This window comes from Caretta caretta, chromosome 9 (assembly GCF_965140235.1).
Source record: "Caretta caretta isolate rCarCar2 chromosome 9, rCarCar1.hap1, whole genome shotgun sequence".
Taxonomy (NCBI): Eukaryota; Metazoa; Chordata; order Testudines; family Cheloniidae; genus Caretta; species Caretta caretta.
The window spans coordinates 48,623,453-48,637,151 of NC_134214.1; the positions used below are offsets into that span (position 1 = coordinate 48,623,453).

The 13,699-nt window shown below is 42.4% G+C and overlaps 1 protein-coding gene across 4 annotated transcripts in view; it reads left to right on the forward strand.

The window, feature by feature from the left end:
• STAG1 (STAG1 cohesin complex component) overlaps positions 1-13,699 on the forward strand; it is a 378,319-nt gene that overhangs the window by 273,868 nt on the left and 90,752 nt on the right. For all 4 annotated transcript variants that reach the window (XM_048863147.2, XM_048863151.2, XM_048863150.2 and 1 more), the window contains one exon: positions 1,505-1,585. In XM_048863147.2, coding sequence (XP_048719104.1) covers positions 1,505-1,585 — 81 coding nt within the window. The remainder of the gene's footprint in view (positions 1-1,504; positions 1,586-13,699) is intronic.

The window sequence follows — 13,699 nt, forward strand, 5'->3', positions numbered from 1 at the left end:
GAGGGGTAGGAGACCCCGGTCAGATCCTTTCTCCCCCTATGATGGAGAGAGGAATTGAACCTGGATCCCCTAAATCCCAGGCCAGTGCTCTAATGACTGGGCTAAAAGTTATAAGGTTGGCACCTCCTCCTCCAATAGCTTCTTGCTAAAATGGCTTAAGGTGCCTAACTGTAAAGAAGGTTCCTGGCTTCAGAATTGCAAGCGGAGCTAGCTGCTTCCCTGGATCCCAGACTAAGAAGCCTGTCTCTAGCATGCACTCCTGGTCAGCATCTCCCATTCGCTGTCTTAGGTGGCTCCCCACCTACCGTTCTTGCTTTTATGAATTGCAGTTTAAGGCACCTGTCTCTCCTTATTCATCATATAGGAGCTTAGGTGCCTAAGTCAGGCTTTGGCAATCACAATGATTTTTCCAGGCACCTAATAGTTAGGCATTGTGACGCTGAGCGTGACAGCACCTAACTCCTTTTGAGCATTCAGCCCTATATTTCTGAGCTGAAACACCCTCCTCAGGTCTCTCTAAAGCTGCTGCTGAGAGGCTACAGAGGGGTCAGCCAGCAGGACAGCCTGGTTCATGCTGGAACCATGCTGCCCAGGGAGAAGAGACTGGCAGAGTAACAACTGTCTTTATAACTGTCAACTGTCCTTTGGCTCTGTGTTTTAGTAGGGGTGTGACCCCCTTCCAAATTGCTCCCATTTGAGGGCCAGTGGAAAGAAAACACTGAAAAGTGAATCTCATAGAGTTTTCCTCACGAGCCCTCAACAGCGGTATTTTTGCAGAATGGGATAATTTGGCCTTTAGTACTATCCTCACATAAAACTTCATTGTGAAGTACTTAGGGCTGCCACCGACATAACATACCTGACAAAAAACCTCCAGCATAGAGAAATAAAAAGTTAAGTACTCTTCCAGTATAGCTTCTCTGCCCATAGACATACTTCTATGTTCATTTCTGCTGATTATGGGACACATCGCTGATCTGGACAAGATTTTGAGAGGAAGTCACCGTTGTCCTTTAATTTTCTTACTGAATTACAGGTGACACCTCCCACTGATATCTCTGTAGCACTAATATTATCCCTGCCATCTCCATGAGACGTGTGTTCTCTTTGATTTGCGTCATGTTACCAGACTGTCATACTGACAGTTTAAGAATTTGATGGATTAAAACATGCTTTTACATGGAGATATCCAGATGCTGAGTCATACTTTTGTCATGTTCAGACTTGCCTCTGTGCCTTTCTTTACTCTGCTCTGACAGACAAAGAATCTGTTACAGTTTTCCTTCCTAGCACCTACAATTTTTTTCCCCACCAAATGCGGTAAATGATCTTTACTTATACTAAGACAGCTAAGGGGTAAAATCATACCTTTGAAAATGAGAAGTGCTACACGAGAGCTATTATCACTTCTTTTCCAAAATTCTTCATAAACTCTAAATAAATTTTAGACTTGTACTTGATGCCTTCCCGTTTATTGGCATTCTTTGTGTTCCCTCTATTACAGATAGTTGTTCAGGCACTACAGTGTTCCCATTACTCTATTCTCTGGCAGCTGGTGAAAATCACAGAAGGCTCCCCCTCAAAAGTAAGTAAAAATTCCTATATATACAGCTGTTACTGAAGAAGTTTAACCTTGCTTAGGTCACTAAGTACATTGGGCCTGATTCCCCATTCCCTGCATTATGTGCAGTCATTTTTACACCAGTGCAAAGTGGGTGTAAATCATTACCATTCTGATTTACTAGCATTTAATACCCACTTTGACCAGACAGAGTACAGGGCAATGGAGGATCTGCCCCTGTTCTATATTGGAAGTTGATCCTGGTTGATTTTTCATTTCTGAAGATGTCTAATACACTTCTCTAAGGGCACAGACGCCTGAGCCAGAGATTAAGTGTTGGTGATACAGCTTATCTAATTAGAATGGATTGCAGTTCAGGAAATAATGTTGATTTGTAGCATCACAGATAACTGAACATCTACATGGTATTTAGTTTTTAATGAATAACTATGTTTTTAATGTTGCCAAAGGCAAATGTAAGTTTGCTAGTAGTGGATGTTACTAATGAAGCACTAAGCAATAACTATCAGCATTATTAAAGCAGAAAGGTCTCTTCGTAATATTAATGTTATTGTTTTAAAACAATGGCACAGAACTAAACCTAATTATCATAAAACCATGGGCAGCAGCAAACACTTTGCACACACAAAGTCCTGGACTGTCCAACACCTTATCTCTGTACACGCATCACCTCCCGAAAGACCCCTTGTGCTCCTGACTTGCATTGCAGTTTTTTCTTTATGTAACAGATACAGCCTTCCCATGTCAAATTAAACTCTTACAGTTTGTTCCTTAGTCATATTAATAAAGAGTCTGATTAAGAAAAGCATCTCTATTCAGGACAGGACTTAAGCATATGTTTAAGTGTTTCTGGAATGGGGCCAAAATGTGAAGCAATGTCTGCTATGTCAGTGTAACTGTGCTATAAAACTGGGACACAAAGAACTTTTCCACCTTCTAAGGATCAGCCTCTTTGTAAAACGAAAGGAAGTTGTAGCTCATTATAAAAATTATTTTTAGTACCCTATATCAATGAATAAGCATGTACTAAATATGATTCTGACACAGGAGGTAAGAGACAACTGCATTCTAGCATGCATAATTATCCAGTAGAACACATTAAAAAAATCCTACAAATGATTTTAAATTATTTTATTTCAGACTCACTTTGTAATGCACATATTTTACTGCATAAAAACAAAAAAGAGCTCACTTTCCCATCTCTCTTTGAAAGAAAGAAATGCACAAGTAGGTTAAGATATCCCCAGTAACACTGTATAAAATGCTGAGTCTAGACAAGAGGCAAATGCAAATTTTACTGTAGAAAGAGTTCTAGGAAATGACTCATGCTCTAAGCAAGCAGGAATGCAAATGTTGTAAAGATGTTCTTGTATATGTATCCTTATTCAAACTAATTCTTTTAATAGTAGGTCAATCCATATTACATTGATGCAGCTAGACAGGCTTGAATTAGAAAAAGTAACATTCCTAGAGTTTTTATATATTTGTAATTAGATGGCACAAACTGTGAAAGACCATTTGCAATATAAATTAATTCTACATTTGGAAGCCTGTAATTTACCTTTTTTAGTTTTATTAGTTTCTAAATTTTCTGTTCTAACTTTTGGACTTTTCCTTTCCTATATGTGCATTGATCATGTGCTGAATCATTTAAAAGTAATTGGATAGAATTTTGAATGACATCATACTAATAAGTAATACAGCTGTGGAGCTGTTACTATTTGGATGGCTTGGATTTGTCCCCAGAATGGCACAAAAACTACTGGAATGTGTCTGAGGTTTGCTCTTCCTGATCAAATGAAAAGGAGCATTATGCTGTCTTTATTCCAAAGCCAGAGACAACATCCTTCATCTGGTGACTTCTGCTCACTTTTCCAAAAACCTCAGCCTGGCTAACAGCGGAAGGCAAGGTAAAGGGAAGCACCTCAGAGAGAAGCAAGGTGCAGCATCTGTTGCTCATATGTGCTTTCACAGATTCTAAGGCCAGCAGGGACCATTGTGATCATCTGGTCTGACCTCCTGTATAACACAGACAATAGATGTTCCCCAAATTAATTCCTAGCGCAGATCTTTTAGAAAAACATCCAAACTTGATTTAAAAATTGTCAGTGATGGAGAATTCACCCTTGGTAAATTGTTCCAATGGTTAATTACCTTTACCATTAAAAAATCGTGCCTTATTTCAAGTCTGAATGTGTCTAGCTTCAACTTCCAGCCATTGGATTGTAGTAGACCTTCCTCTGCTAGACTGAAGAGCTCATTATTAAATATTTGTTCCTGTCAGTCTCTGTGGATAGACTGAGCACTGCTCCCCTGGACTGGAGCAGGTGAGCTTAATCCAGCTAATTAAAGAGCTGGGCTATACCTGGGTCTATGAAGGGCTGCTAGGAGGCAGCTGAGAGGGAAGGACTCTGATGGGCTGAGTCCTGCTCAGCAAAGGCCACACAGGAGTGGAACTAACTCTTGTGGTGAGTCCCTGGAGTAAGGGAGGGTTTGGGGAAGCAACCCTGTGGCTGCTGCTCCAAGGCGGGAACAGAACTGGCTGAGGCTAAGATGATGCCAGGAGCTGGGCGTGGTTGCCATGAAGACTGGGGGCCAGGTACTGACTTAAGACTGCATTCTGGTTGGTTGGTTGTTTAACCTTTATTGTAAAAGAATAAACCTCTTCAACTGAGACTGGGCTTGGCAGCCTATGTTTGGAGCCAAGGTGAATCGGCAACCATCCCAGTGATACCTAATCTACCCCTAGACTAAGTAGAAAGATGGAGTTGGTGATCAGCCTGTTAGTGGCAAGGCAGCAGGTAGCCACTATGCAGAAACAGCAAGAACACCAGCACCAGACCCAGACTTTGCTGATGCAGATGATGGAAAAATCAGCAGAAACAGCAGGAGGCCCGGTTCACTATACAACAGAGTTGGCAAGAAGTCCACTCCAAACAATAGGCGTGGATACAGAAGTGGTTGGGCTGTGTCACACCTGGTAGTGCAATTGGTGATGGGACTCGGGTCCAGTTGGCTCCGGGCCTTGCAAAGCTTGGACCACAATATGACCCGGCGGCCTTCCTCCAGACATTCGAGTGAGTGGCAAAGGCAGCAGACTGGGAGGAGTCTGTTTGGGCAGTCTACATAGCACAGTTTCTGAATGGGGAGGTGCAGGTGCTTACTGGGTAATAAGTGATGAGCTGGCAAACTCCTACCCGGTGGTGAAGGTAGCTATCCTGGACTGGTTAGGGCTGACTCCAGAAGCTTATAGGCACAGGTTCCTGGTGGAACCGTTCCCGCAAGGGGCACATCTGCAGCCTCTTGACGTGGTGTGTCTGCCCAGAGACCAGGTCAGGGGAGGAAGTTCTGGAGCAGGTGGTCCTTGAACAGTTCCTGAAAGTTCTGCCAAAGAGGCACAGAGCTGGGTAAAGTGCTTCCAGCCGGCCCCAGTGGAGGAAGCGGTGGAATGAGCTGAAGCCATCTCTGAGTGACCAGGACAATGTAATAAACTGAGGGGAGTTCACCAGGGGGTAACCCAGGGAAGCCCTCAAGTGGGAAAGACCCTGAGTATCCTAAACTCAGGAGGCACACAGCACCTCCAAGGGTTCTGGGGAGCCCTGCGGGTTACTGGAAATACTAGTGGGAAGGGACCAAGGGGCTCTGGGGTTTGCTTCCCTCGTGGCCAGGCCAGGCATATTAAAAAAAAAATTGCTCAATTATGAACTGTGACTACCTAAACTGTTACTACAGTGGGACCAAGCTGTGGGGTCCACTCTGAGAGTCCAGATGGGCACACAGTGGGTAGTAGCAGTTAAGGTGGGAGGAACTGTAGTTAAGGGACTTGTTTTGGGTGCACTCTCATTCTGGAAGACCAGTTGAAGTTAAATAGCCTGGACAGACACCTCCCAATGAATGTCTCCTGTATCTATGGTGAGATCCAAGTCTACCCCACTGCAGAAGTTAAGCTGGAGGCACGGAGTTGGAGAGCTTGACTGCATGTCCGGGTGGTAAAGGGCGCGTTGGCCCATAGTTCTGGGGAGAGACTGGGTGGGTTTCTCAGCCCTCATGCAAAAGGGACTAGGACAGCAGCCTGGAACCAGGAGGGTCCAGGACCATCTAGGAAAGGAGGTAAGGGGGCTGGGAGCCAGAGTAAGGATGGCAAAGGGGGACTGAAAGGGAGAACACAATTTTCCCCGAGGCCTGAGGGACCATCTTAGGAAGTGTCAACAGGAGTTGGACAAGGTAAGTACCTCACCGGAGAAAATCATCAGCCAACTTGTCAGGTTAGAACAAGAGTTGGTCCGGGTGCAGGTGGGAGCCAAGGGGCAGAGGAAACAATGCTTGGCCCTCCACAAGAATTGGCCCAGGTTCACAGAGGGAAAACTCAGCAGGATACAGTGAGGACGCAGACGGAGCCCTAAGTGCAGCAGGATACAGCAGGGACCCAGACTGAACCCCAGGCATAGGAGAGTAAAGTGAGGAACCAGACGGAGACAGAGAGTACAGTGGGGACCCAGATAGAGTCCCACGCTTAGCAGAGTACAGAGGGGACCCAGACAGAGCCCTTGGTTCATCAGGATACTGTAAGGACCCAAATAGAATCCCAAATTCAGCAGGGTACCTTAGAGACCCTGACGGAGTCCTGAGCTCAGCAATGTACAGCAGGGACCCAGACAGAGTCCCAAACTCAGTAGGGTGCCGTGGGAACCCAGGCTGCACTACCTGCTGAACAAGCTAGCATGGGGACTCAGACAGGACCCCTCCAACAGGAGAAGTCCTAGAAGGGTGCTGGGGTAGGAACCAGGATACCAGGGCGGGGAGAACCAGAATTGGATTCAGTATTCCAGCAGTAGTTACACCGGTACCAAATAACCAGTAAAATAACCTCTCTACTCCTACTCGAGATTCCCCCATTTATGCATCCCAGGATTGCATTAGCTCTTTTAGCCACAGCATCACACTGGGAGCTCATGTTCAGCTGATTGTCCACCACAACCCCCAAATCTTTTTCAGAGTCACTGCTTCCCAGGATAGAATGCCACATCCTGTAAGAATGCCTACATTCTTTGTCCTAGGTTTACATTTAGCTGTATTAAAACACATGTTGTTTGCTTGTGCCCAATTTACCAAATGATCCAGATCACTCTGTATCTGTGATCTGTTCTTTTCTTTATTTACCACTCCCCTAGTTTTTGTGTCATCTGCAATCTTTATCACTGATGATTTTATGTTGCTTCCAAGTCTTGATAAAAACGTTAAATGGTATAGGGCCAAGAACCAATCCCTGCAGGATCCCACTGGAAACAGACCTGCTCGATGACAATTCACCATTTACAGTTACATTTTGAGACCTATCAGTTAGCAAGTTTTTAATCCATTAGTTTGTGTAGCAGGCCTGAGATTTGGTATGCTGACTGAGCACAAATCCAGTCTGCTGTATGTCTGCCTTTCCTTCATTTTGGGAGCCATTTGATCCATGTTCTTTTTGCCATGGGTTGGAATTACCACATTTCAGTGTGTGTTAGAGATTATTCACTTCTGATGGGTAATCCAATTCCATCCTGTCAGGCACAAATCTGGTCATAGTAATCCATGCATTTGTGACCTTCCAGGTTTGACTGTTTCAACTCCTTATAGTGGGAATGAAGCCAAACTTGATGAAATAAGCTGAAACTGCTACAAAATGCAGCAGCCCATTTGTTGAGTAACACAGATGGCTATGAACATACTGCCTCTGCTCTGCCCTCAGCGTTGGCTCCCCATCACTTACAGAGCCAAATTCAGTTTCTGTCATGGTATTCAGAATGATCCATCAGATTGTCCCAATTCTAGGAGATCATCTCTTCTTCCTTGACCATGACTTCCTACAACAGCTACATTCCATCAGAATTATGACCAACAGAAGATGGAACTTTCTTGAGAGTGGGACCCAAATTTTGTAAGTCACTTTTAGAGAGATAAAAATGGTCACTAGCCTCACAGCTTTCAAAACTAAATGCAAAACCTATTTACTTGTGTTACCAAATGTCTTCATGTAATCCTCACATATATGTGGAAGAGAGAAGGAATGAGGCAAAAAACATTCTAGTTTTCAAGCTACTTTTACAGGAAGGGAAAGAGAGAGAAAAATGTTTGTTAGTTGTAGTTCTTATATTTAATTGGGAGGTGCTCAGTCACTACAGTGAAGAGGAGCATATAAGTACCTAGACAGATTTTTCCCTGCTTGGGTTTTGAGCACTGTCACTCGCAAGGTTCTGGACACATTAGTAGAATATTATGCCACATCTTGTGTGCTGCATCCTTCTCCTTTTTGCTGATGGGGTTGTTGATGTTTCCTTTTAGGAAGACAGGGTGCCAGTTGCTTTAAAGCAGTGGTTCTCAACCTTTCCAGACTACTGCACCCCTTTCAGGAGCCTGATTTATCTTGCATACCTCCAAGTTTCACCTCACTTAAAAACTTCTTGCTTACAAAATCAGACATAAAAATACAAAAGTGTCACAGCACACTATTACTGAAAAAAATGCTTACTTTCTCATTTTTATCATATAATTATAAAATAAATTGATTGGAATATAAATATTGTACTTACATTCCAGTGTATAGTATACAGAGCAGCATAAACAAGTCATTGTCTGTATGAAATTTTAGTTAGACTTCACTCGTGCTTTCTATATAGCCTGTTGCAAAACCAGGCAAATATCTAGATTAGTTGATGTACCCCCTGGAAGATCTCTGCTTACTCCTAGGGGTACATGTACCCCCATTGAGAACCATTGCTTTAGAGGAGTCACTCTTGTCCTCTGCTCAAAAAGTCATCTTTTCACATTGGGAATCTTGCTAAGCATTAACCCGAATCTAAACTTCCATTTTTGGTTACAAATATGAAAAAGGTTGTGATCATACAACTTTTGAGTATCTTGATCTTGTCAGTCAGGACTCCTATCTGGGTTCAGTACAGAGACTGTATTTATTGTGCTGATCAATGGTCTTCACCTAATGTTGGATAAAGATTTTGTGCCCAGCTGATATTAGATCTATCAGCTGCCTTCAAAACTGTGGATTTTTAACATGCCTGTGGAGCCTGGCAGGAATGGATTGGACTGTCCTTGGATTGCTTTGTGATTTACTCACATGAAGATCCTGGAGAGTAGTATGGGCAATTGCTCTTCTGCACTGAGGGCCAACATGTGAACTACCACAGAGTTCTGTGCTGTCACTGTCTTATTCAGTGGGTGTGCAAGGTCATTAAGAGAGCCATTTAAAGAGATGTTTAATATGTTGATAACACACCAGTGCTGTCCATCTTGCCCAGGCGAAGCGTGCTCCTGGTGACTGGGCTAGACTAGTGAACTTCAGAAAAGTTACAAAATTTTCCTTTTGTTGCTCTGTAACTTTCCAAAGTTGAGGAAAATGTTACAGAGTGGAAAATGAAAAAAACATAAAATTGAAGAAAACTAAATCCTGGACATTATTTGTTCTATTGCGTCTTGGACAAATGTTAATTATAGTCTTCAGTCTCTGTACTGAACTCATAAGTATTTTATGGAACCTAGGGCTGGAATACGATCAAAGTTATGTCAGTATTTAAAAAGAGTAAACAGGATGACCCAAGTAACAAATGACTGGTTAGCCTGATATTAATCACAGGCAAAATCATGGAATGGCTGATACAGTACTCTACCAATAAACAGTTAAAGGTCAGAAACAAAATTAATACCAATAAATATCACTGAATGGAAAACAGACAAACCTGATACTGTTCTTGACATGTTTGCACGTTTGGCTGTTAAAGATAACCATACTGATATAATGCATTATGGCTTCTGTTTAAGATTATACAAACTCACTATGGTCCGTATTCAAAGGATTAAAAACTCCTTAACTCTTAGATCTCAAAAGTAATTGTAAATGGAGAACCACCATCATCCACTGGGGTTGTTTCTAATGGAGTCCCACAGGGATCTATTCTCAGCCCAATACTATTTAATATTTTTATCAATGACCTAGAAGAAAATGAAAAGTCATTTAAAGACTGCAAATGATACAAAGATTGGTAGTAAATAATGATGAGGTCTGATCACTGTTAGAGTAATGTGGATCACTTGAGAAACTGAATGCAATTAGACAACAGGCATTTTAATACATCTAAATACAAGAACCTACATCTGGGAACAAGAATGTAGGTCACAAAGGATCGGGGACTCATCCTGGAAGCAGTGACTTTGAAAAAGTTTTAGGGGCCATTGTAGCTAGCCAACTGAACATGAGTTCCCAATGTGATGCAGTGGCCAAAAGGGCTAACACGATACTTGGCTATGTTAATAGAGGAGTCCTGAGTAGGACCAAGGAGGTGATAATACCTTGGTATATGTCATTGGTAAGACTACTACTGGAATACTGTGTCCAAGTCTGGTATCCACACTTTAAAAAGTCTATTGAAAAACTGGAAAAGATTCAGAGAATAATTCATAAATAATTAGTGGTTGAGGAGCTAACTCTATTTACCAAAGAGAATATTAAGAAACACCTTGATCATGGACTACACAGGCAGAAGATACCTAACACTAGTGGCTGGAATATGTTGGGGAAGAGTCAACATGGCTTTTGTGAAGGGAAATCTTGCTTCACCAATGTAATTACTTGAGTGTCAACAAGCATGTTTTTTTCTGTTTTACTGTTTTACTTCATTAGTCCTGAAAAATAAGTATTAAAAAATACTTTGGCAGGTACAGAACCTTCATCAAAAGTGGTGGCTCGTTCAATTAAATCACAGGCAGCTTCTGCAGGCTTTCTGGCCCAGATGCCCATCCTGTACATTCGTAAGGTGGCAACCTGGTCTTCGATCCACACATTTACTTCCCACTGTGCCATCGCTCCTCAGTCTAGAGATGATGCCAGATGTGGACAGGTTGTCCTACAATCTCTGTTTGAGTAGATGCCAAACCCACCTCCAGCTTGAACTGTGTGTCACCTAAAGTGGAATGGACATGTGAATCACTTTTGAAGAATTAAAAACAGTTACCTGACTTTTCCATAAATACTGTTGTTTAGGGAATGTTACACTTCTCCATTCCACCATCCACCCTCCTTCCACTGGAGTCTCTCCAGGACAGGGATGGCCAACCTGAGCCTGAAAAGGAGCCAGAATTTACCAATGTACATTGCCAAAGAGCCACAGTAATATGTCAGCAGCCCCCCATCAGCTCCCCCATCCCACTCCCAGTGCCTCCCACCCACCAGCAGCCTCGCTGATCAGTACCTCCCCCGTCTCCCTGCACCCCCCAATCAGCTGTTTTGTGGCATGCAGGAAGTTGTGGAGGGGAGGAGCGAGGGCACGGCGGGGGAGGGGGCGGGAAGGGTGGAGTGGGGGCAGAGCCAGGGGTTGAGCAGTGAGCACCCCCTGGAACATTGGAAAGTTGGCGCCTGTAGCTCCAGCCCCAGAGTCGGTACCTATACAAGGAGCCGCATATTAACTTCTGAAGAGCCACATGTGGCTCCGGAGCCACAGGTTGGCCACCCCTGCTCCAGGAGGAAGGAACTCAGGAGGGTTGGGGGCAATGGGGCCCTTTATAACTGCATGCACTGGCGCAAGGCAGGGGCACTCATGCTGCCCTGACAGGTACTGCTGAGCAAAAAACCTTTGATAACTATGAATGAGGTATTCAAACAGCTACAATGGAATGGACATATGCAACACATATCTTGAAGACCAACAGTTAAGGAAAAGTAGGTAACCATCTTTCCCATCGCCCAAATCTATAATTCCATCAGATATCCCCCCGATCCATCAGTTACCCACACACTTCCCAATGCACCATTCCCAGTGAATCCTCCGTTCTCCAGTCCCTCAAACCTCCCTCCCTCTGGTCCCCAAGTCGTTAATTCCTGTTCCTGGGCCAGTACGTCAGCAGGTTTTTCTACAAAGCAAGCTTGCCTTTCTAGCTCCCCTCTCTGCAGATTGTTAGGACCTTGTGATGTTGTTGGACTTGATTCATGTTTATTGATATTTAACAGATTTTTCTTTTCCTGTTGAATTATCCTGGTACCAAGTTCTAGATAAATACCATGTAGGTTTACTTTGTTGTCTTAAATTTTTGTTTGAAAACTTTTAAAATTGAAATCTAAATTTAAAATTCAAGCTTGTAACTGGTATCTGTAATTAAAAATATCTTGGATGTGGTGATAGTATATTCTTATTATTGTTTATTATCAGAGTGGTACCTAGACCCCTTTGCAAAGTTCCAATTGTGCTAGGTGCAATACAGACAGTGCCTCTCCAGAGAGCTCCTTGTTTTCTTTTCATTGCCTCTCCATTTTTGCTTGGAGAGCTGTAGGCTTGATTGTGTGTGAAATTATTTGTCAACTCTTTTATTTTTCTTGTCCTGGCAATCTATTATTAATAGATTGGGAATGGAGGTTTAATATATTATTAATAATAGGGGGGGAATACCAAAGAAACCCACCATAATAGCATTGAGCTTCAAAAACAGGAACTACACAAAAATTAGGAAGCTAGTTTAAATGGAAATTAAAAGGAACACTCAAAGGAGTGAAATCCCTGAAAACTGCATGGAAACTATTTAAAAACATCATAATAGAGTTTCAAATTAAATGTATATTGCAGATAAAAAAAAACAGTAAGAGGACCAGAAAAGTTCCACCATCGCTAAACGGGAGGAAGAGAGGTGGTTAGAGGCAAAAAGACATCCTTTCAAAATTGGAAGTCAAATGCTAGTGAGGAAAATAGAAAGGAGTATAAATTTTGGCAAGTTAAGTATAAAAATATAATTAGGCAGACCAAAAAGGAATTTGAAGAGCAAATACCAAAAGACCCAAAAGCTAATGCAAAAAGTTTTTTAAAGTAATCAGAGGCAGGAAGCCTGACAAACAGTCAATAGGACCTCTGGAGAATCGAGGTGCTGAAGTAGCACTCAAGGAAGGTAAGGCCGTTGTGGAGAAGCTCAATGAATTCTTTCCATTGGTCTTCAGTACAAAGGATGTGAAGGAGTTTCCCACACCCAAACTATTCTTTTTAGATGACTAATCTGAAGAACTCTCCTAGACTGAGGTGTCAGTTGAGGAGGTTTTGGAACAGGTTGATAAACAGTAATAAGTCATCAGGGCCAGATAGTATTCACCCAAGAATTCTGAAGGAACTAAGATATGAAATTGCAGAACTACTGACTGTTATGTAACTATCACTTAAATCATCTTCTTTTCCAGATGACTGAAGGATAACTAATGTGTGCCAATTTTTAAAAAATGGCTCCAGGGCAATTACAGGCCAGTAAGCCTAACTTCAGTACCAGGCAAATTGGTTGACATTATAGTAAAGAACAGAATTTTAGACCCATAGATGAACACATTATATTCGGCTTTTCTAAAGTGAAATCATGCCTCACCAACTTATTAGAATTCCGTGAGAGTGCAACAGGCACATGGACAGTGATCCAGGGGGATCCAGTTGATATAGTGTATTGGACTTTTAGAAAGCCTTTGACAAGGTCCCATACCAAAGGCTCTTAAGCAAAGTAAACTGCCCTAGGTTAAGAGGGAAGGTCGCCTTATGGATCAGTAACTGATTAAAAGATAGGAAACAAAGGGTAGGAATAAATGATAAGTTTTCACAATGGAGAGTGATACATAACAGGGTCCCTCAAGGATCTGTACTGGGATCAGTGCTGTTCAACATGTTCATAAATGACCTGGAAAAGGGGGTAAAGAGTGAGGTGGCAAAGTTTGCAGACAGTACAAAATTACTCAAGATAGTTAAGTCCAAAGCTGACTGCAAAGGATTACAAAGGGATCTCACAAAATTGGGTTACTAGGCAAGAAAATTGGTGATGAAATTTGATGTTGGTAAATGCAAAGTAATGCCCACTGGAAAACATAATCCAAAAATACATACACAATGATGGGATGTAAACTGGCTGTTACTTCTCAAGAAAGAGACCTTGAAGTCATCATGGATACTACTATGAAAATATCCACTCAATGGGCTGCATTAGTCAAAAAAGCTAACAGAATGTTAGCAAACACTAGGAAAGGGATAGTAAATAAGACAGAAAAATACCATAATGCAACTATATAAATCCATGGGATATCCACACCTGGAATACTGCATGCAGTTCTGG